Raw genomic sequence first — 19,706 nt, 5'->3', positions numbered from 1 at the left:
ATTTCAGCCGGTGCTTACCCGCTGAGTAGCGGATAGGTATCCGCAAAGTTGTGTTTTTTCGATATGGGAGGTAGAAAGCAATATTTACCTAGTGTATTTCCAATCCCTTTACATACAATTTCTGTTATAATATGAAATAGCCTGGAATATCATCCTTAACACAAAATTGTGGTCATCCCGGTAGAAAGCAAGAAACATCAGCAAAAGCGATGAAAAACGTGATTGCATTTTCTTAATAAGCGTAGCTATTTACCTTTGATTTCAGTGCTGAATCCCGGGCCGAATCCATGATCCGCGCTAAGCTCTGAAATCTGAAATATAAAGCACTTTTTTCCCCGTTTAACCGGTTTTTGCGGGTGACAAACAGCGATGGCAAATGTCACTTCACGATTTCCAAAAGGCATGGTTCCTGTCATATCTGGTTCAGCAGTCAAGCGTATGTCGTAATCCATTCCGATTACACAGTATCTGTACCTTGTACAAAATTAAGTAGTCTCTACGCCCGTCTCTACGCAGCCCGCTCGGCAGCATGCACAAACATCACCGAGTTTTAATCATGGTACAAGACCGGGCACAAGACTAATATATTACACTTACAGACCCGAAGTAAGAAGTTGTTTACAATCAGGAGCGAAAACAGCGGCTGACGTCAAATGCTGGACTTTGATTTTTCATGAACCCAAAACGCCGACATATCTATTGTAAAAAGGTACCCTTTTTCCAGAAAACACCAAAATTGAGACCCTTTTCGCGTCTCACGCGGGACGTGGCCTATGCTTAAAAAGATACCCTTTTACCGCGAAATTTTGGTCGGTGATGACTTCATTGACGGTTCAACTGGCACCCCCGGGCCCCCTTAATGGCGGCGATGTAAGAGGGCGCCCTTTCGAGAGTGCGCGGTCGGATTCAGGCGGCATAGGACACGCAACACGGACGTACGAGGCTGGCGAAGATACAGGGCTGACAGCCCCATTCACAATACTCGGTTAGCGATTATAAATGGACAATTAACATACTTGCAGTGGGGTACTTTGCAGAACCCCAACGGTTTTAGAGTAAGATAATTTTGCTTTGACACCACATAACAAATTTAGAATTGTTTGTGAAGATTTCATGATTATGTGTTAATCCAATGGCGACGTCAAAATAGCGATATCGCATCCACCATCATCTGGTCGGATTCGTCTATAGCTAGCCTAGGTAAGCTTAAAATAATTTAAACTAATAGTAATAACGACTCACTAGCCAGTCAACAAATCAATGTAATGCCAATGTTAATAATGTTTTCATAATCACCTCCCTGTGGCGATGAGACACTTGTTCCTCCTCCATTTCATTAGTAAACAGAGGTTACACAGCCAGTAAAGTTCGGAAATTCAGCAGAGTCAAGAACCTAAACCTGCAACATACAAATTTTGTAAACAAGGAATTTCCCCGGCAAATTTGTTTGAAATAGCGCCCTCTTAAAGTTCCTAAAATAACAGGAAAAATCACTCGATTATAGTTTAGTAATGAGTAAATTATCTCCTTTTTAAGCAAAAAAAGTATGCAATAAATCTGGAAATTCAATTTTAAATTTAATGGAGTTAGATAATACGTTTATTGATAATAATAAATGAAATAACTTTATAGAAACATCAGAACCCAAGATGGCGGCGCCCATGAGGAGAAAAATGCTGATCCGATTCCAATCGTAATTTTCTTGCAATTAAGATTCGGTAATCCACCGAATTATCATGATGACTGTACGTCTAGCTTCGCCTTTTAGACTGCACGGTAAAGAGGTACGTGTGATTGAATTGAATTAAGCATAAATAATAAGCTTAACTTTATATGTCATGGTGGACGGTCATAGCTGTTTACTAACTTACCTAGGCCTAGTCACTGCTTAGTACAGGGAACCCATACCGTAGTACTTTGTAGCTCGTATAAACGTATTAACGCGAATGTGCATCGAGCGTGGCTCCTGTTTTAAACAAGATCTTTAATAAGTCTCTTTCTTCCGGTGAGCTCCCAAGAGATTGGCTGAATGCAAATGTGGTGCCACTTTTCAAGAAGGAGATCGTTCAGACCCTGCGAACTATCGTCCTGTATCCCTTACATCTATCTCGTGTAAACTACTGGAGCACATTATCCACCATCACAAGCATAATGAATCATTTAGATTATCATAACATTCTGTATGACAAGCAGCATGGCTTCAGAAAAGGACTCTCTTGTGAAACCCAACTTGCAGGTTTAATTGATGATCTTGCAAAAATTGTGGACTCTAAAGGCCAAGCTGACTTAATAATAATGGATTTCAGTAAGGCCTTTGACACCGTGCCGCATAAACGCCTGCTTCTTAAACTTCACAATGTTGGGATACGAAATAATATCCTCACCTGGATTGAGAGCTTTCTGACTAAAAGACATCAAAAAGTTGTTCTGGAGGGGGCATCGTCATCAGAAGCCACAGTGACATCTGGTGTGCCCCAAGGGACGGTTCTCGGGCCATTGCTGTTTTTAATATACATTAACGATTTGCCAAATAACATCAAGTCCAGAGTTAGGTTGTTTGCTGACGACTGTATAGTATATAGAGAGATTAAGTCATCAAACAACCAGCTTCAGCTTCAGGCAGACATAAATGAAGTCTCTGATTGGGAGAAAACATGGCAGATGAGCTTTAATAAAAACAAATGTTTTTCGATGGGAGTTACGCATAAAAGGAAACCTGAAATCCAGACGTACAACATGGGCGACACTCCATTGGAGGACGTCAAAAGTTATCCTTATCTTGGTGTAGAGATATCTAAAGACTTGAACTGGGGTTCTCATATAAACAAGATCAGTAACAAAGCAAATAGAATGCTGGGATTGCTACGGAGAAAGATATTCAGCTGCCCTGCAGATGTTAAATCAATTGCCTATAAGGCACTTGTTAAACCCAGGTTGGAGTACTGTAATACTATCTGGGACCCACACCACAAAACTCACAAAAATAATGTCGAGAAAATTCAAAGAAGAGCAGCGCGTTTCGTCTCAAGAGACTACAGCAGAGAAACAAGTGCATCTGCTTTGGTTCAAGACCTTGGATGGGACACTCTGGAAGTTCGTCGCACTAAAGCCAGGCTAGCCCTGATTTACAAGGAGTCACGGAGACTGTTACCCAGTAACATAGAACAATTTATTCATAAAAACACTTACCACTCTCTTGCAGTATGCATGGACAATATTCATATAAGACACCCAGTTTCAACAAGGATTGTTTAAAATATTCACTCTATCCAAGAACTTTACCTGAATGGAATCTTTTGCCTGAGGAAATGAAGTTGGCACCGAGCGCGGACAGTTTTAAAACTGCTTTAGATACTTTGGACATAAATAATTTAGTCACCCGCGCACACTTCAGGATTTAATTTGCTGCTACCCACATGACCAGACCTGTACCGAGATAACCCTACAGGGTGATGAGTACAGTACTTAAGCAGAAGCAGAAGCTCTGCACCACGAAATAGGGCAGCGCCAATATAGGGCAGCACTAGTCCGAATAATCAGACCCAGAACAAAATATTAATTTCTGACATGATCGTGTACTGGGTCTGAACTGTTTCCATATTTCAATCTGGGAGACATAAACTGGACTAATAGCACTGTGGTGGCTGGTTCTAACTTCAAAGTCCAGGCTGAAACCCTGATTGAGATCACGGACCAGGTTGACTTGGAACAGATGGTCACGGAACCAACAAGGAAGAAGAAGATACTCGACCTGTTCGTCACTAACAATTCCACACTTGTAAAAAATGTCAAGTCAACCCCGGGCTTAAGCGACCACGACGGGATACCACTCATAGACTTAAACATAAAACCACAAACAATAAAACAGAAACCAAGAAAACTCTACATGTTTAAGAAGGCAGACATGGAGGGACTGCAGAAAGGCATGGAAAATCTTACGTCCAACATTGTGTCAGGAAATACCACTTCTGTTGAGCACGATTGGAACGAGTTTAAGGATGGGATTTTCAAGTGCATGGATGAGAACATACCAACCAAGATGTCCAGCACGAGAAACAACACACCATGGATAACACCAGAAATAAGAAGAAAACTTCGTCAAAAGCAGAGGTTATACAACAAAGCTAAAGAGACTGGGAATGAAGAAGATCTGATGAAATTTAAAACCATCAGAAAGGAAGTTCAGAAAGCTAGTAAGCTGTCGTACTGGAATTGGGTCCGGTCGTATTGTATTAATTCCACCAAGCAGTTCTATGGCTTTGTTAAGAAACTGAAGAAAGACTCAGTCGGGATACCGGCGCTCAAGCACCAAGGTAGACTGATATCGGATGGTATTGGGAAAGCGGAGGTGTTAAACCACCAATTTGACTCTGTTTTTACAAATGAAAACAACATGGAGAACATGCCCAAACAAGAAACATTTCCTCCTATGCCGGAGATACATGTGGTTACAGAAGGAGTTGCTAAATTACTCCGTAACTTGGATGCCAGTAAGGCACCAGGACCTGATGGACTCACACCGGAGATTTTAAAAATGTTTGCTGACACACTAGCTCCAGCACTTACACACATATTCAACAAATCACTCTCAACAGGCATACTGCCAACAGACTGGCAAACTGCAAACATAACACCAATATTCAAAAAAGGAGACAGAACAGCAGCGGCCAATTATAGGCCTGTTTCTCTAACCCCAGTCTGCTGTAAACTGTTGGAACATATTCTGCATAGCAATATCATGAAACATATCAATAAACACAACATATTAACAGATAGCCAACACGGATTTCGCAAGCAACACTCATGTGAAACACAGTTGATACTAACAACACATGACATTGGACAAGCACTGGACAGTCGGACGCCTTTGCACATGATTATCATGGACTTTGCGAAGGCGTTCGACACCGTCCCACACAACAGATTACTTTACAAAATACAAAATTATGGTATTACAGGCAGCACTCACACCTGGATTAAAAATTTTTTGACGCAACGCAAACAAAGAGTTGTAGTAAATGGTGAGCATTCAAATTGGACTCACGTCCGCTCAGGCGTCCCACAGGGGACTGTCATGGGACCTCTACTTTTCTTACTTTATTTGAATGATCTACCAACAAATATCAAGTCCGAAATGCGCTTATTCGCAGATGACTGCGTGGTGTATAGGAAAATTGAAAGTGCTGAGGACTCTACAATTTTACAACATGATTTAGACACACTGTTTACATGGCAGAATACATGGCAGATGTGTTTCAATGTGGACAAATGTTTTGCTGTAAATTTCACTTCACGGAAACCAGAAACAATTACATACAAATTAGGCCACTCAACATTAGCTGAAGTCAAGTCACATACATATTTAGGGGTTCACTTATCAAATGATCTCAAGTGGGGGAATCACATTGCCCATGTTACCTCAAAGGCCAAACAAGTCCTAGGTATGGTGCGTAGAAACTTGCATCCCTGTCCAACCAAGCTCAAATCTACAGCCTACAAAACTCTCATCAGACCACACTTAGAATTTTCAGCTACAGTGTGGGACCCCTACACCAAAGAAGACATAAAGAAAGTGGAAAGTGTTCAGCTTAAAGGCTGCCCGCCGTGTGCAGGGACTATAATTCGATAAGTAGCGCCACAGACATGATTGAGCGCCTTGAATGGGAGCCACTTCAAACCAGAAGAAAGATCTCAAGGATGGCCATGTTACACAAGATCCAGAATGGTCAGGTTGCCATACCGGCGCAAAAAGTTCTTATGACCAGTTACCGCCCCACCGTCACCACAACAGTAAAGCATTTCAAAGATATCAAACCAAGAAAGATTGCTACAAAAACACATTTTTTCCGCGGTCAATAGCGGAATGGAACACATTACCTGAAAACCTCATCAACATAGTAAACACAGAAACTCTAAAAGAAGCACTGTCAACGCACTTCAAGCAGGAAAGGAACTTAAGCAACTAATTTCATCTTATTTGCGCACAACCTATTCCTCTGCGTGTGGTTCCAACTCTTGGAGCGTTGCGGAGTAACGTCAAAGAAGAAGAAGAAATCTTGATGGCAAATTGGACAATAGAAGCACATGGTTCTACGTGACAGCTTTTTAATCCCTATTCAGGTTACGTGAATCACGCTATTGTGGACCATCCTTCTGATACTTGAGTGTTTGGACAAGCGGAACGGTTTTTTGTCTACCTCTCTGTTTGTAAACAAACCAGGAGGTCGAAATCGTCCTCCTCGCCGAATACGAAAGTCAGCATAATAGTACGGCACTGGGGCAGCACCAATACGAAAATGTCATACCAATAAATGATGCATTGTCCAATGTGTGTGTCTGTTCATAGCCCGGTTTTTTAAGTTTGCGTTGCCCGTTGCGATTTAAGTCACTGCTAATCACATGTCACACTGAGCAAGGCCCAATACTTGTGCTGAAAGCGAAGTTGGTCACTTATCACTCACTGTTCAAAATATGACATCTACACCAATCACAGTCCCCAAAATGGTCTACTTTTTAGTCAACCTCAATTCAAGTTTACATTTAGTGATAGTTAAAAATGCGATCCCCAACTAGTTCCAATAATTGGAGGTATACATATCTTACTTGTTTGTTTGTTTGTTTACCCAGGTTGGTCCGTGAGGAACACATGCTAATCCATGGAAAACCATGGACCGTTCCAAGCTCATACAAATGCACAAGCCTGGATAGCCAGTGTAGGCTAATATATGCATGCTGGCCTAGATAGCTTTGATAAACAAAGGAAGAAAATAGCTAGGAAAAGAGAAAAAGAGAAGGCCACTCCCAAACACAATTGTACAATTTTACTCTTAGCCCTTACTTCGTGAGAAAGGAAACTGGAATTCAAATCTCAGGCCCCGATGCAAAGGCTTTACTTGTCACCAATGCGTTATAATTTGTGAGAAAAATGCTAAAATAGGCACAAAATTGGCCAGGGGTGTAATAACCCCCTTAAATGTTTTAATTAGAACCAGTTCATACATGTTTGATACCAGTATTAAAAAGGTTACCATGGCATGGACTGTGGACTGGATTTAAAAATATTACAAAACGCGGTTCTCGTGAGAGGCCTATTTCACAATATCCAAAACCTGTTACCAATATACCTGCCCTGACCTTTCAAACTACTTTGAAATGCGTCTCTCAATGATCAAGACCCAACTTGACACAACTTAATCAAAATATGTTTCTTTTGTAGCTGTGATGCTTACTTAGGTAGTTCGGTAGGCCTACCCATAATCTGGAAATCCACCATTCGCCTCTTCCAAGCCCTGTCCATTGGAGGCTGTTACTAAAGTAATAAAATCAATCGGGAGAAACGTGATTGTGTATGCAAACGCGGTTATAGCCTGACCATAACTGATAATTTTTATGTTAACCATTCTGGAGGACCCCGGAAATAGTCATGTTCTGCTGAAATAGGCCTATATGCACGTGTTCCGAATATCGAAATATATGTACCCGGTATTGAAAATAGGCCTATTGGTCCGTTGAGATGCACCTGTTAGTCACACTGTAATGCTTTCCGATGCGTGCACTGTACTCCGCGCACAATCCCGTTGATACTCCGCGATAGCGCACTGCGAGCACGCGATAGTGCACCGTGTGAACGCGAACCGCGAGAACGTGAACGCGATAAGCGCGCGGACAGACGGACAAACTCTCTATAATTAGTATTAAGATATGCATGAAACACAAAAACAAGTAAAACATCTTGTGTTTCTTTTCATACTTCAGGCCATCAAGTGGTGTCTATTTACCAGAGTGAAATATTTCAGTTGCAAGAAGCATCTATGGATGACTGGGTATGCAGCATCAAGTCGTTACTACAGTGGTCAGGCTAGTAAGTATCTTCAATGTATAATAATTGCCAAAAAGTATTGTGTTGGTGTTTCTATTATGTTTTGTTTTGTTTAGGATTCCCGCAGACTCGTTATGTGACATTTTGAAACTTAGAAAAGTTATGAAATTTTGATATTCAGTGTGTTTTTATTGTAAACAGGTCACAAAAAATGATTACCGTATTCATTCCAATAAGTGCCCAGGGCGCTTAACAAAGTCATTTTGGGTGGCGCTTATTTTTTACCTGGTTTTTAGTCATCAATCACCGTCTGAAAGTATTTAGTTACTCTCAGTTAGTGCGCCCTCATATGTGTCTTAATTTAATATTATATTGACAAAAACATTTTGAGGGCGCACTATAAAGATGGCCGCTGCCGCGCCGGCAAAAAATACAAATTTGAGACAGAATTAGCTCAAACTTGGCCTTTTAAAGGCATTTGCAGGTGGTTATTGTGAAGTATTTTTAATATCTGTACATCTGCACACTATGAAATAGTGTCATGTAATTTAATTTTGGTTAACATTTTGGATACTTTTGATGCTCAATTTCCCTCATGCAAGCATGTAAAATCTTTCGACAGGTAAGCTTACTGGAAGTATTTTGACAACATTGGATGGGCGGTTAATAATTTCATATTGTGTTTGTTGCAAAGTCGCTGGGTGGGCGCTTATTGGGGCATGGGCGCTTATTGGAACGAATACGGTACCCCGTTTATTACGAGACAATAACTCAAATTAAAACTGAAATAGCAAAAAGAAACCCGTAAAAATGTTGGTACCTTATTTGTCTCAATAGCTCAAAATTTGTAGCCACGGCGATGCTATGTAATACCTCAAATTCGTTAATATTTAAACAAATTGTTGAGGAAAATATTTTGATCAACACTCCCCCCACCACCACCACCACTTTTTAGAGTCTTGAGCGCCATCCTGGCTGAAAAAAAGGTCAACCTTTTCAGGCTGTTGCTGCAGGGGGCTGCAAAATTTGCCTTTTCTGTAGCCCCCGGGGTTGGAGGCGCAGCCATGATACGCCACTGGATGCAGTATCAAAAGTTACACTAAAAACATAGTGTACATGATTGGTCAAAAGATGACTAGACAGGCACTCAAGCAACAAAAGCAACATTTTCATTGGGTTTAGGTGCTACTTATAAATCTGCATCTTTATCATTCAAAGGATCACCATGGCAACAAAATTGATTTTGGGTCATTCAGACAATTTTCAAAAGAATGCTGATTCTTTTTGCTATTTCAGTTTAAAGATTTGAGTTATTATCTCATAATAAAGGGGGGGTTATTTTATGTGATGTGGTTTAGCATACCAACCAATGCACTTAAAGAATGCCATTAGAAACTGGTCTCCTCTAGGATATTGCACTTATACTGGCTGAAATTCATCTGTTATTTTTCTGGCATTTATCTTCCAAAAGTAGGATAATGCCAGAGGAAAAAAACATTCCAAATTTAGGAAACATTTCCCTTGTAATATTAATTTTTTTTTCACTTTTGCTTGACCCTTCACAGTTGTTTCTTTACTATTATTTGTTGTTTTTGTCTGTATGTTGTCATATCTCTTGGTTTGGAATTTTGTGATTCATCATTGAAAAGTTGTGTAACTGTAACACTAAAATTTGTTGCATCGCAACATTATATTATAGTACTGTATAATGAGTTTGCATTATTGAGTCACAATTTGCATTGTAATACTGCCTACAAATGTATTTGGAATACTGTCATTAATTTTGTTGAATGTTAATATGTACAGATGTTGATGATGGCACTGACCTTAGCAAGATTCGTAACATTGGCATCATGGCACACATTGATGCAGGTAAAACTACTACTACAGAAAGGATGTTGTATTACTCTGGCAGCACAAGACATATGGGAGGTAAGTTGTTAAAATAAACTCCTCAACAAAAGTTTGGAAAGTTTTTTCAAGCATCTGTATCTCCAATTATTTGTGACATATTCATATTGTGTTGAATATCAATGGATAGCTACAATACTCCCCTTTACAATGACACCCCATTTCAAACAATAACATTTTTCATGGCTGTGTCATTTTTCATGGGTGCAACACGATATGAATAATCCCTATTCAACACGATATGAATAATCCCTATTCAATCCTGTGTAAAGCAGGAAACTAATTAGCCAATCTCTCAGAATAGCAAAAATATCAAGGTATTATGTACACAATATCTTGAAAAGTATTGATGCTATGTATATAATTGTGGTATCGTTTTGAAGCTTATTGTTCTGTGCTTACATTTTGATTAAAATCATGAAATGTCAAAAATGCGATGTGTTCTTGGTTTTGTCAGAACAGGTCACACATTGTGGTCAGATCTGGTGCCCAAAGAAAACCCAAAGTAGAATCAAGAGAAAAAGCAATCAAGATTGTTTAGTTGATTTAAACTGGTAAAAAGAATCATTTTTATATCTTTCTTTTAATGTGCGCTATTTCTATCTTTTCATTAATAGATGTAGATGATGGTGATACTGTGACTGATTATATTTCTATCTTTCCATTAATAGATGTAGATGATGGTGATACTGTGACTGATTATATTTCTATCTTTGCATTAATAGATGTAGATGATGGTGATACTGTGACTGATTATATTTCTATCTTTCCATTAATAGATGTAGATGATGGTGATACTGTGACTGATTATATTTCTATCTTTCCATTAATAGATGTAGATGATGGTGATACTGTGACTGATTATATTTCTATCCTTCCATTAATAGATGTAGATGATGGTGATACTGTGACTGATTATATTTCTATCTTTGCATTAATAGATGTAGATGATGGTGATACTGTGACTGATTATATTTCTATCTTTCCATTAATAGATGTAGATGATGGTGATACTGTGACTGATTATATTTCTATCTTTGCATTAATAGATGTAGATGATGGTGATACTGTGACTGATTATATGCCGCAGGAGAGAGAACGTGGAATCACAATCACATCAGCAGCTGTCACATTCTTCTGGGCAGGATGCAGGATGAACCTGATAGATACACCTGGTCAGTTTGATTCCCATCATACAATGTATGTAAATTTAAAACTGGTCAACAAAACACACGTTTTGATCTACATGTATACCGTATTTCGTCAAATAAACGCCCCCGGGGGCGTTACATTTTCCCAAGGGGGGGCGTTTATTAGAGGTCATTTTAGCACGAAAATTCCCGTTAAAATCATTAGGTAAGCTTAAAAGTCACGCTAAAATGACGAACTATGACCTTTTGACACTGACTTTTGGTTCACTTCCGGGTTCGGATGCTGATTTTCGCCATTTATTGCTGCTACTCGCGACCATGTGAGCAACTTGGTAAGCTTACTACACAAGATAGCATGGAAATATCGGAATTTTTGAAACATCTTGGTTGAAAAAAGTGGTGGGGGGTGTTTATTTGAGGGGGGGCGACTATTCAACGAAATACGGTATTTCAGACTAACCATTCTCCTAGTGGTGTTATGATCTAGGTTGAGTGACTGAATATGTTCCTTTAGTTATTCATCACAACCTGTCTTCTTCCAGCGGTTTCTCTCAAATATTTGTATCAAAATGCAAGTGTTGTTGACCAGTTTTAAATTTACATTTGATGTCTGTGTACTCTTGCTGGCAGAGAAGAACGGCACTTGTTTACTTTTTACGTGATAATCAGAAAGAGCAGACAAACACCGCTGAAGTAATTTGCTGAATGGTATAGTTCAATTGTCTCATAAACATAACAACAGACTAGTAATATGATTTGCCAATTACGCATCAAAGCGTTGTTCAGCGCAGAGCAGCGTTCATGAAGGGAACACAATGCTCCTCGTATATATCACCCATTAACATAGTGTTTGTGTTGATCAGAGCAATTAAGTGTTATTTTTTTCTGAAAGCCAATGTTCCTACATATCTCTTCATGTGAAGGTATGTTTGTCTTGCATGTACATATCATTACAAGTAATTTATTCAGCAAATTTAAGGTAGTATGCAGGGTTGTTGATTAAAAAAAAAAAAAAAAATCAGATTTTTTTATTAAAATCAATGTTTTTGATTTGTTTGATTCCAAGAACTGCTATACTCCATGATAGAGTCAAAAGAGTACCAATGGAATGCTAGTCATATGCACAATCCTACCAGGTATTTACAAAAAATCAAAACATGTTTTTACATGTGAAAATTTCAAAGATAAAAGCTGGTAAAATCATGGGGAACAAACTGTTGAATTCTGCACCTTGAAGATGAATTTTTAGCAATAGATAAAGTGACATCATAGAGGTATTTTAATTGTATCCAAAAGTTGTAGAAGCATTAAGAATGAAGTAAAACAGTCAATTTAAGCAAGAAGTTAACTTACATTTATCAAAAATGGTAAAAAATGCAAAAAGTTGATTTAAATCAGTGATTTAAAAAAAATCAAGTGATTTAAATCGGTGTGATTTAAATCAAACAACCTAATAATGAATGTCTAATCAAGCTTGCAGCAAAATAGCCACAGTAGCAAATCAGAATTGTATATTGATTTAGAACAAACTAAAGAGAAGTCTTCACTCCATCTATTTTTAGAGTTTCATACAAATTCTAACATTTCTTATCTATTTCTTAATTTTTTGAAAATTACCTAAATTTTTCCACATTTTAATTTTTTTACCCTACATGCTATGGTTTCCAAAATTTCAGGGATGGTGTATAAGCTTAATATCTAAATTATCTCGGCAGCTTTTTTAGATAAAGTGTTTAATTTTTCAGAAAAATAATTTTTAATTTTTTTATTTTAGAAAGAAAAGAAAACATCAAAGACAAAGATCAACGGCAAAAGTAGATGAAAAGCAAATGGCGCTTAAGGGCTGGGGTATGAACGTTTGGACAGTATTTATTGTGGGACATTAGAGCACATCACACATATCGAATTGCATTCTGAATACGAAGAATGATATCAAATAATTTTCATTTTTTGAAATTTCGCAATGTAATACACATTTTATGGCAAATCATTAAAAATTGATATTTTTGATATTTAACAGTACTTGATGTAAACTTTATAAATCTGATGATTTATACTTGAAGTGTATGTAGGTGGGATGAAAAGCCGATGATCAATTGAAAATTTTGACCTTTCGTATTAAAGATATGGATTTTTTTCCCCAAAACACCAACAACAAAAATAGGTCTTTTGGGGAAAAAATCCATATCTTCAATATAAAATGTCAAAATTTTCGATCGTCGGCTTTTCCTCCCAGCTACATACACTTTAAAATATATCATTAGATTTATAAAATTTACCGAGGACTGTTATATATCAAAAATTTGAAAAATATCAAATTTTATAATTTGTCATAAAATTTGTATTATATCGTGATTTTCAAAAATGAAAATTATTGGATATCAGAAAGATATGTTTCATATTCAGAATGCAATTCGATACGTCTGAGGTGCTCTCATGTTCCATAAAAAATACTGTCGACACGCTCAAAATGCTCATTTCAGATCCCTTAAGCGATTTTAATGGTAAAAATATTGACAACCATGCATGTGCCATAACATTACACATCTTGTTTGTTGTTAATTAGAATTGTCATGACATCAGCAACATTGGGCTTTTCTAGTTGAAATCCACACACCCATGACCTTGATCTTCCATGTGATATCTACACTCCCTGTGTGAGAGATTGAGGTCATGTCTTCCATAGGGGGTGTATGGATTTCATCTGGAATAGTCCATTACACTGGGGTTTAATTTACATCATCTTTGTTTTGATCTAGGTCATGTTGACTTCACTGTGGAAGTTGAGAGAGCTCTGCGTGTCCTAGATGGCGCTGTTGCAGTGTTTGATGCATCCGCTGGTGTAGAGGTAAAAGAAAAAAATTAATGATGACAAAGATTGAGACAAAAAATGAATAAATAAAACCAATTGTGCCATGTAACTTCCTGCATAGTGGAGTTGTACCAGTGTCAATGCAATTCTGAGAAATAAAGCTATACACTTCTACGATTAATACAGTTGGGATTAAAAAAAACTTGGCAGGCAATTGTATTCAGCGTTTGATGTGAGGGCACCCATTTTCAAGTCAATTTGGCTAAATTGTGCTAGGGCACCATGGCAATCACATGCTAGGGCACCAAGGCAATCATATGCTAGGGCACTAAGGCAATCATATGGTAGGGCACCAAGGCAATCACATGATAGGGATCAAGGCGATCTCATGCTAGGGCACCAAGGTGATCACATGCTAGGGCACCAAGGCAATCACATGCTAGGGCACCAAGGCGATCTCATGCTAGGGCACCAAGGCAATCACATACAGGGCAGCACTAAGGCAATCACATGCTAGATAAGACACCAAGGAAATACATGAAAGGGCACCAAGGCAATCACATGCTAGAGCACCAAGCTGATTTGCTACGGCACCAAGGCAATCACATGCTAGGGCATCAAGGCAAAGGTATGGGCACTCAAGACATGTTTTGCTGTACTAAGTAGGTAATATGGGCACCACACCTGAAATTTGTCATTTTTTATGGTATGTATTCTTGAATGTCTTTTTCTCAAAAAGAGGCCTGCAGACATGTTTTTGGTTTGTGGGAATGTATCATATTTGGCTTTTATCTATTTTCTGGCTCAAATCTTGTTTAACAGTATGATCTGTTTATGTCTTTTCAGGCTCAGACCCTGACAGTATGGCGTCAGGCAGACAGGTATAAAATCCCTCGTCTAGCATTCCTCAACAAAATGGACAAAGCTAAAGCATCCTTTGATATGTCAGTGTCTTCCATACAAGATAAATTACATGCAACTCCTCTATTAATTCAGGTAATTCAGGCCACAGCCTCCATTTGTTGCAAAAATAAAGCTCACCGATTTCCAGGCAAAATATGACTGATTTCCCAAATTAATTAAGTGCCAAAACAGCGTGAATGTCAAAGAACACACATGTAAGCAATATCAAATGGCTGATATTTTCATGCTTGTGGGATTAGTTTGAGGAACAATTTAATTTGCATATTGCAGAACATCACCAGATCATTAAAAATCTCTATTATACAAATATTGACTGCTCATGAGGGACATGGTGCAAATTATTTTTGAGGTGAATGGGATACTGTGGTCCTACTATTTTTACCGAGACGAAGTGAAAGAAAATAGTAAATCAAGTAAATTTAAGAGCAGTCAATAATTTATTTTATATAAGGTATGAATCCCGGGGGGGTACTCAAGTTTGATTTTGGTAGGTATGTGCCGCTGAGAATTTGAAAGTGGACCCATAAATATACCAATTTTTCAAGAAATTTGGACCCATTGATATACCAAAATTCAAAATTTTCAGCCAAATTTAACCCGAATTGTCTTAGTTTTTACAAATTTTCCCAATTTTTTTGGAAAATTGCGAAATTTTGGCTAGAGTGAGGCAAAAATTGGGCTATTTTTCACAAATTGAACAAATTTTGAAAAAAGAACCCATTCATATACCAAAATTGGCTTAATTAGAAAAAGGGGTCATTGATAAACCAAAAGGCCGAAAATGCTACCCATATTAGCGGCACTAAATACCCCCCTGGGGTATGAATATACATGTATTCAGACTAACACATCTTCAAAAAGTTAATAAACAACGAGCAGACGATCTGATCAATGAGTATCCTTGTGATAAGATCAGATTGAGCCACTGAGGTCATGTTGTTGAGCAGGGCAAACAAGGAATGTCAAATTCTGATATCAAATAATTTTGATTTTTTTTTAAAATCGTGATATAATACAAATTTTATGGCAAATTATTAAAAATGGATATTTTTGTTATTTAACCGTCCTCGATATACACTTTATAAATCTGGTGATATGTACTTAAAGTGTATGTAGCTGGGAGGAAAATCCGACCATAAGATATAAATTTTTTCCCCAAAAGACCCATGTACATATCATTAGATTTATAGTGTTTGCTTTGAGGACTGTTAAATATCAAAATATTTAAAAAAATTTATATCAGAAGGACATTCCACAAAAATACAAAAAAAAAAACCCCACTGTGCTGTCCGATCCCTTAACCAGCAATAATCACATTCTTATCTGTTTATTTTTGTCTGTCTCTCTTTCTAGCTACCTATAGGTCATTACCAAGATTTTGTTGGTATTATAGACTTAGTTACCATGGAAACCATAACCTGGACACCTAATAAGGCTGCTGATGGTAAAAACTATACAAGAACCCCTTTAAGTAAAGACTTGGGAAGTGCAATATGGGAAAGGGCGGTGGAAGCAAGGAATAAATTAGTAGATCAGGTATAGTGCTTCTAGTTGCTACCTCTGCAATGTGCTTCTACGCAGGGCTGTCACCTCTCACACATTCAGCGTGAGACTCATACATTTCTCACACTCTCACACCAAGGTAGTAAAATCTCGCACCAAGGTAGTAAAACTCATGCCCAGGTAGTAAAATCTCACGCATCATCAAAATGAATTGTTGTCCCTACCCCCACACTTTTTAGATTCTCGAAGGCCTTGCTCAAATATTCTGGGGTCAAAAATGAACTATTGTAGTCCGCAAACAATAATTCTGTCCCGGTACGCCACTGTTCGATAGTGTCTCACCCCAGCCAATTCCAAAAAGTTGACAGCCCTGCTTCTACGGCATTGAGACTAGACTTTAAAGAGTTTGGACCCTGGCATTGCTGATAAGTTGGGGATGTATATGGCTGGGATGCCAAAACATTACCTCGAAAATATACTAAATTCAATGAAAAAGAGACCCAAAATATACTAACCTTTTGGACTTTAAAATCATTTCTTTTCAAAATTTAATATATGTAAATTTGCTGAATTCTCTGACAATTTTGTGACAAATTTAATGACAAATTTTAACTTTTTCCAGATTTTTGGAGAAAATATGAAAAAGGACCCCTTCTTTTAACCAATTTGTTAAATTTGCAACCCCAATGTAAAGCTACCGGTAAGCTCTATGTAATTGAACCTTAAAATTCTACCCGAATCTGACAAATCTAATGATAAATATCTGTGTTTTAGCTTGCAGATTTAGATGATGAATTTGCTGATGTTATTTTATCAATGGAGGAATATGATCCACTAACTGTGTCTTCTACACAGGTAAGTGTACATGAGGGAGTATGGGTGCACTGGTTAACGTACTTGGCTTGGCTTCAGGTGCATATGATCCACTAACTGTGTCTTCTACACAGGTAAGTGTACATGAGGGTGTATGGGTGCACTGGTTAAGGTACTTGGCTTGGATTCAGGTGCATATGATCCACTAACTGTGTCTTCTACACAGGTAAGTGTACATGAGGGTGTATGGGTGCACTGGTTAACATACTTGGCTTGGATTCAGGTGCATATGATCCACTAACTGTGTCTCCTACACAGGTAAGTGTACATGAGGGTGTATGGGTGCACTGGTTAAGGTACTTGGCTTGTCTTCAGGTGCATATGATCCACTAACTGTGTCTTCTACACAGGTAAGTGAGCATGAGGGTGTATGGGTGCACTGGTTAAGGTACTTGGCTTGGATTCAGGTGCATATGATCCACTAACTGTGTCTTCTACACAGGTAAGTAAACATGAGGATGTATGGGTGCACTGGTTAAGGTACTTGGCTTGGATTCAGGTGCATATGATCCACTAACTGTGTCTTCTACACAGGTAAGTTAGCATGAGGGTGTAGGGGTGCACTGGTTAAGGTACTTGGCTTGGATTCAGGTGAATATGATCCACTAACTGTGTCTTCTACACAGGTAAGTGAGCATGAGGGTGTATGGGGGCACTGGTTAAGGTACTTGGCTTGGATTCAGGTGAATATGATCCACTAACTGTGTCTTCTACACAGGTAAGTGTACATGAGGATGTATGGGTGCACTGGTTAAGGTACTTGGCTTGGCTGCAGGTGAATATGATCCACTAACGATGTCTTCTACACAGGTAAGTGTACATGAGGAGTATGGGTGCACTGGTTAACGTACTTGGCTTGGCTTCAGATACATATGATCCACTAACTGTGTCTTCTACACAGGTAAGTGTACATGAAGGTGTATGGGTGCACTGGTTAAGGTACTTGGCTTGGCTTCAGGTGAATATGATCCACTAACTGTGTCTTCTACACAGGTAAGCGAACATGAGGAGTATGGGTGCACTGGTTAAGGTACTTGGCTTGGCTTCAGGTGAATATGATCCACTAACTGTGTCTTCTACACAGGTAAGTGTACATGAGGGAGTATGGGTGCACTGGTTAAGGTACTTGGCTTGGCTTCAGGTGAATATGATCCACTAACTGTGTCTTCTACACAGGTAAGTATACATGAGGATGTATGGGTGCACTGGTTAAGGTACTTGGCTTGTCTTCAGGTGCATATGATCCACTAACTGTGTCTTCTACACAGGTAAGTGTACATGAGGAGTATGGGTGCACTGGTTAAGGTACTTGGCTTGGCTTCAGGTGCATATGATCCACTAACTGTGTCTTCTACACAGGTAAGTGTACATGAGGAGTATGGGTGCACTGGTTAAGGTACTTGGCTTGGCTTCAGGTGCATATGATCCACTAACTGTGTCTTCTACACAGGTAAGTGTACATGAAGGAGTATGGGTGCACTGGTTAAGGTACTTGGCTTGGCTTCAGGTGAATATGATCCACTAACTGTGTCTTCTACACAGGTAAGTGAACATGAGGATGTATGGGTGCACTGGTTAAGGTACTTGGCTTGGCTTCTAATGCATGAGGTTCCTATACTATGATATTTTGCAGGATTCCTTTTACAAATTAAGCATACTGCTAACTGTCCAGTGCATATTATTTTCTACAAGGTCCGATGCACAAACTTGACGTTGCACATGTATACGCGATGGTTAAGGTATAAAAGGAACATTGCAATAGATTATAGAAATATCAATTGAATGAACACAGCTTTCATAGCTATAACGTGAATGCACGACTTTGGATTCAATAATTGAAATACTATCCAATCACAAGTGAATTGGCATGGTTGGATTCACTTCCGCGCATGCATGGCATGTATTGCGCAGTGTACTCAAAAAATCTTACTCTATGTCAGGCTATGTTCATTCAATTGAAATTTATAGTATAATCCCCAGAACTGGCAAGTTGCTGGGTTATTGGTTTTGGGGAAAAATCTTGGTAAACTCTGATTAAATTGATTACTCTCTCCTTGGTACATGAAGAAGTGGGTAAAAGAACCATGAGAGTACGCTGTCCTTCTGAGGGGATGTTAAGCCATCAGTCTCATTAATAGAGAGCCATACCTGTACATGTAGCTTGTAATCAGTTTTGAAAAGAGTAACTAATGTAACCTCTGGTCGAACCACTAGTGATGTTGCATATTCACAATCTACACTCTATTCCAGACAAATACAGCACTAATTATTCTGTTTTGCCAAATAAAACAGCTAAATCCTAATTTTTGGAAATAAGGTCCAAAACATTTTAGGGCATTTTTCATATGCTGTGACAATCAAGCCCAAAGACTTGTTCTAAGACTAATTTCAATGTATGCAGTCTAATTTAATGACATAAAATATTAAAACAATCAGTTTGCAGACTTTTTGGTTTGTAGTTTCATTGGATTGCTTGGAATATCAAAAAGATTTTCATTGGGCCCAATGCAGAGTCTATGGATATTAGAATATAAATTAACAAAACTTTAACCAAAGTTACAAGTAAGACGGGTTCTCGTGCCAAAAAACTGGACATTAATGAGGGCCTGTAAATTTTCAAGCCCATGGATGGTCGGAATGGCCAATGGAAATAAATGTTGGCTTCTTTCTAATATAATATTGACTGATGCTTTCAGAAATGTAAATTAATGAG

At 38.4% G+C, this 19,706-nt stretch overlaps 2 protein-coding genes across 2 annotated transcripts in view; one reads left to right on the top strand and one right to left on the bottom strand.

Annotated features, from left to right (window-relative positions):
- Nucleotides 1–1,450, bottom strand: part of LOC140171126 (HAUS augmin-like complex subunit 1) — a 30,470-nt gene extending 29,020 nt beyond the window's left edge. Inside the window, exon 1 of the mRNA XM_072194309.1 lies at nucleotides 1,297–1,450. Coding sequence (XP_072050410.1) covers nucleotides 1,297–1,332 — 36 coding nt within the window. The 5' untranslated portion in view covers nucleotides 1,333–1,450. The remainder of the gene's footprint in view (nucleotides 1–1,296) is intronic.
- A 252-nt stretch (nucleotides 1,451–1,702) lies between these two features.
- LOC140171125 (ribosome-releasing factor 2, mitochondrial-like) overlaps nucleotides 1,703–19,706 on the top strand; it is a 34,579-nt gene continuing 16,575 nt past the window's right edge. The window contains exons 1-8 of the mRNA XM_072194308.1: nucleotides 1,703–1,784; nucleotides 7,756–7,861; nucleotides 9,626–9,751; nucleotides 10,780–10,905; nucleotides 13,641–13,729; nucleotides 14,540–14,689; nucleotides 15,971–16,153; nucleotides 16,895–16,975. Of these exons, the coding sequence (XP_072050409.1) occupies nucleotides 1,737–1,784; nucleotides 7,756–7,861; nucleotides 9,626–9,751; nucleotides 10,780–10,905; nucleotides 13,641–13,729; nucleotides 14,540–14,689; nucleotides 15,971–16,153; nucleotides 16,895–16,975 (909 nt within the window). The 5' untranslated portion in view covers nucleotides 1,703–1,736. The remainder of the gene's footprint in view (nucleotides 1,785–7,755; nucleotides 7,862–9,625; nucleotides 9,752–10,779; nucleotides 10,906–13,640; nucleotides 13,730–14,539; nucleotides 14,690–15,970; nucleotides 16,154–16,894; nucleotides 16,976–19,706) is intronic.

The sequence above is a fragment of the Amphiura filiformis genome, chromosome 15 (assembly GCF_039555335.1).
Source record: "Amphiura filiformis chromosome 15, Afil_fr2py, whole genome shotgun sequence".
NCBI classification, from domain to species: Eukaryota; Metazoa; Echinodermata; class Ophiuroidea; order Amphilepidida; family Amphiuridae; genus Amphiura; species Amphiura filiformis.
The sequence above is the reverse complement of the archived record's forward strand: the minus strand, read 5'-3'. Positions and strand labels throughout refer to the sequence as shown.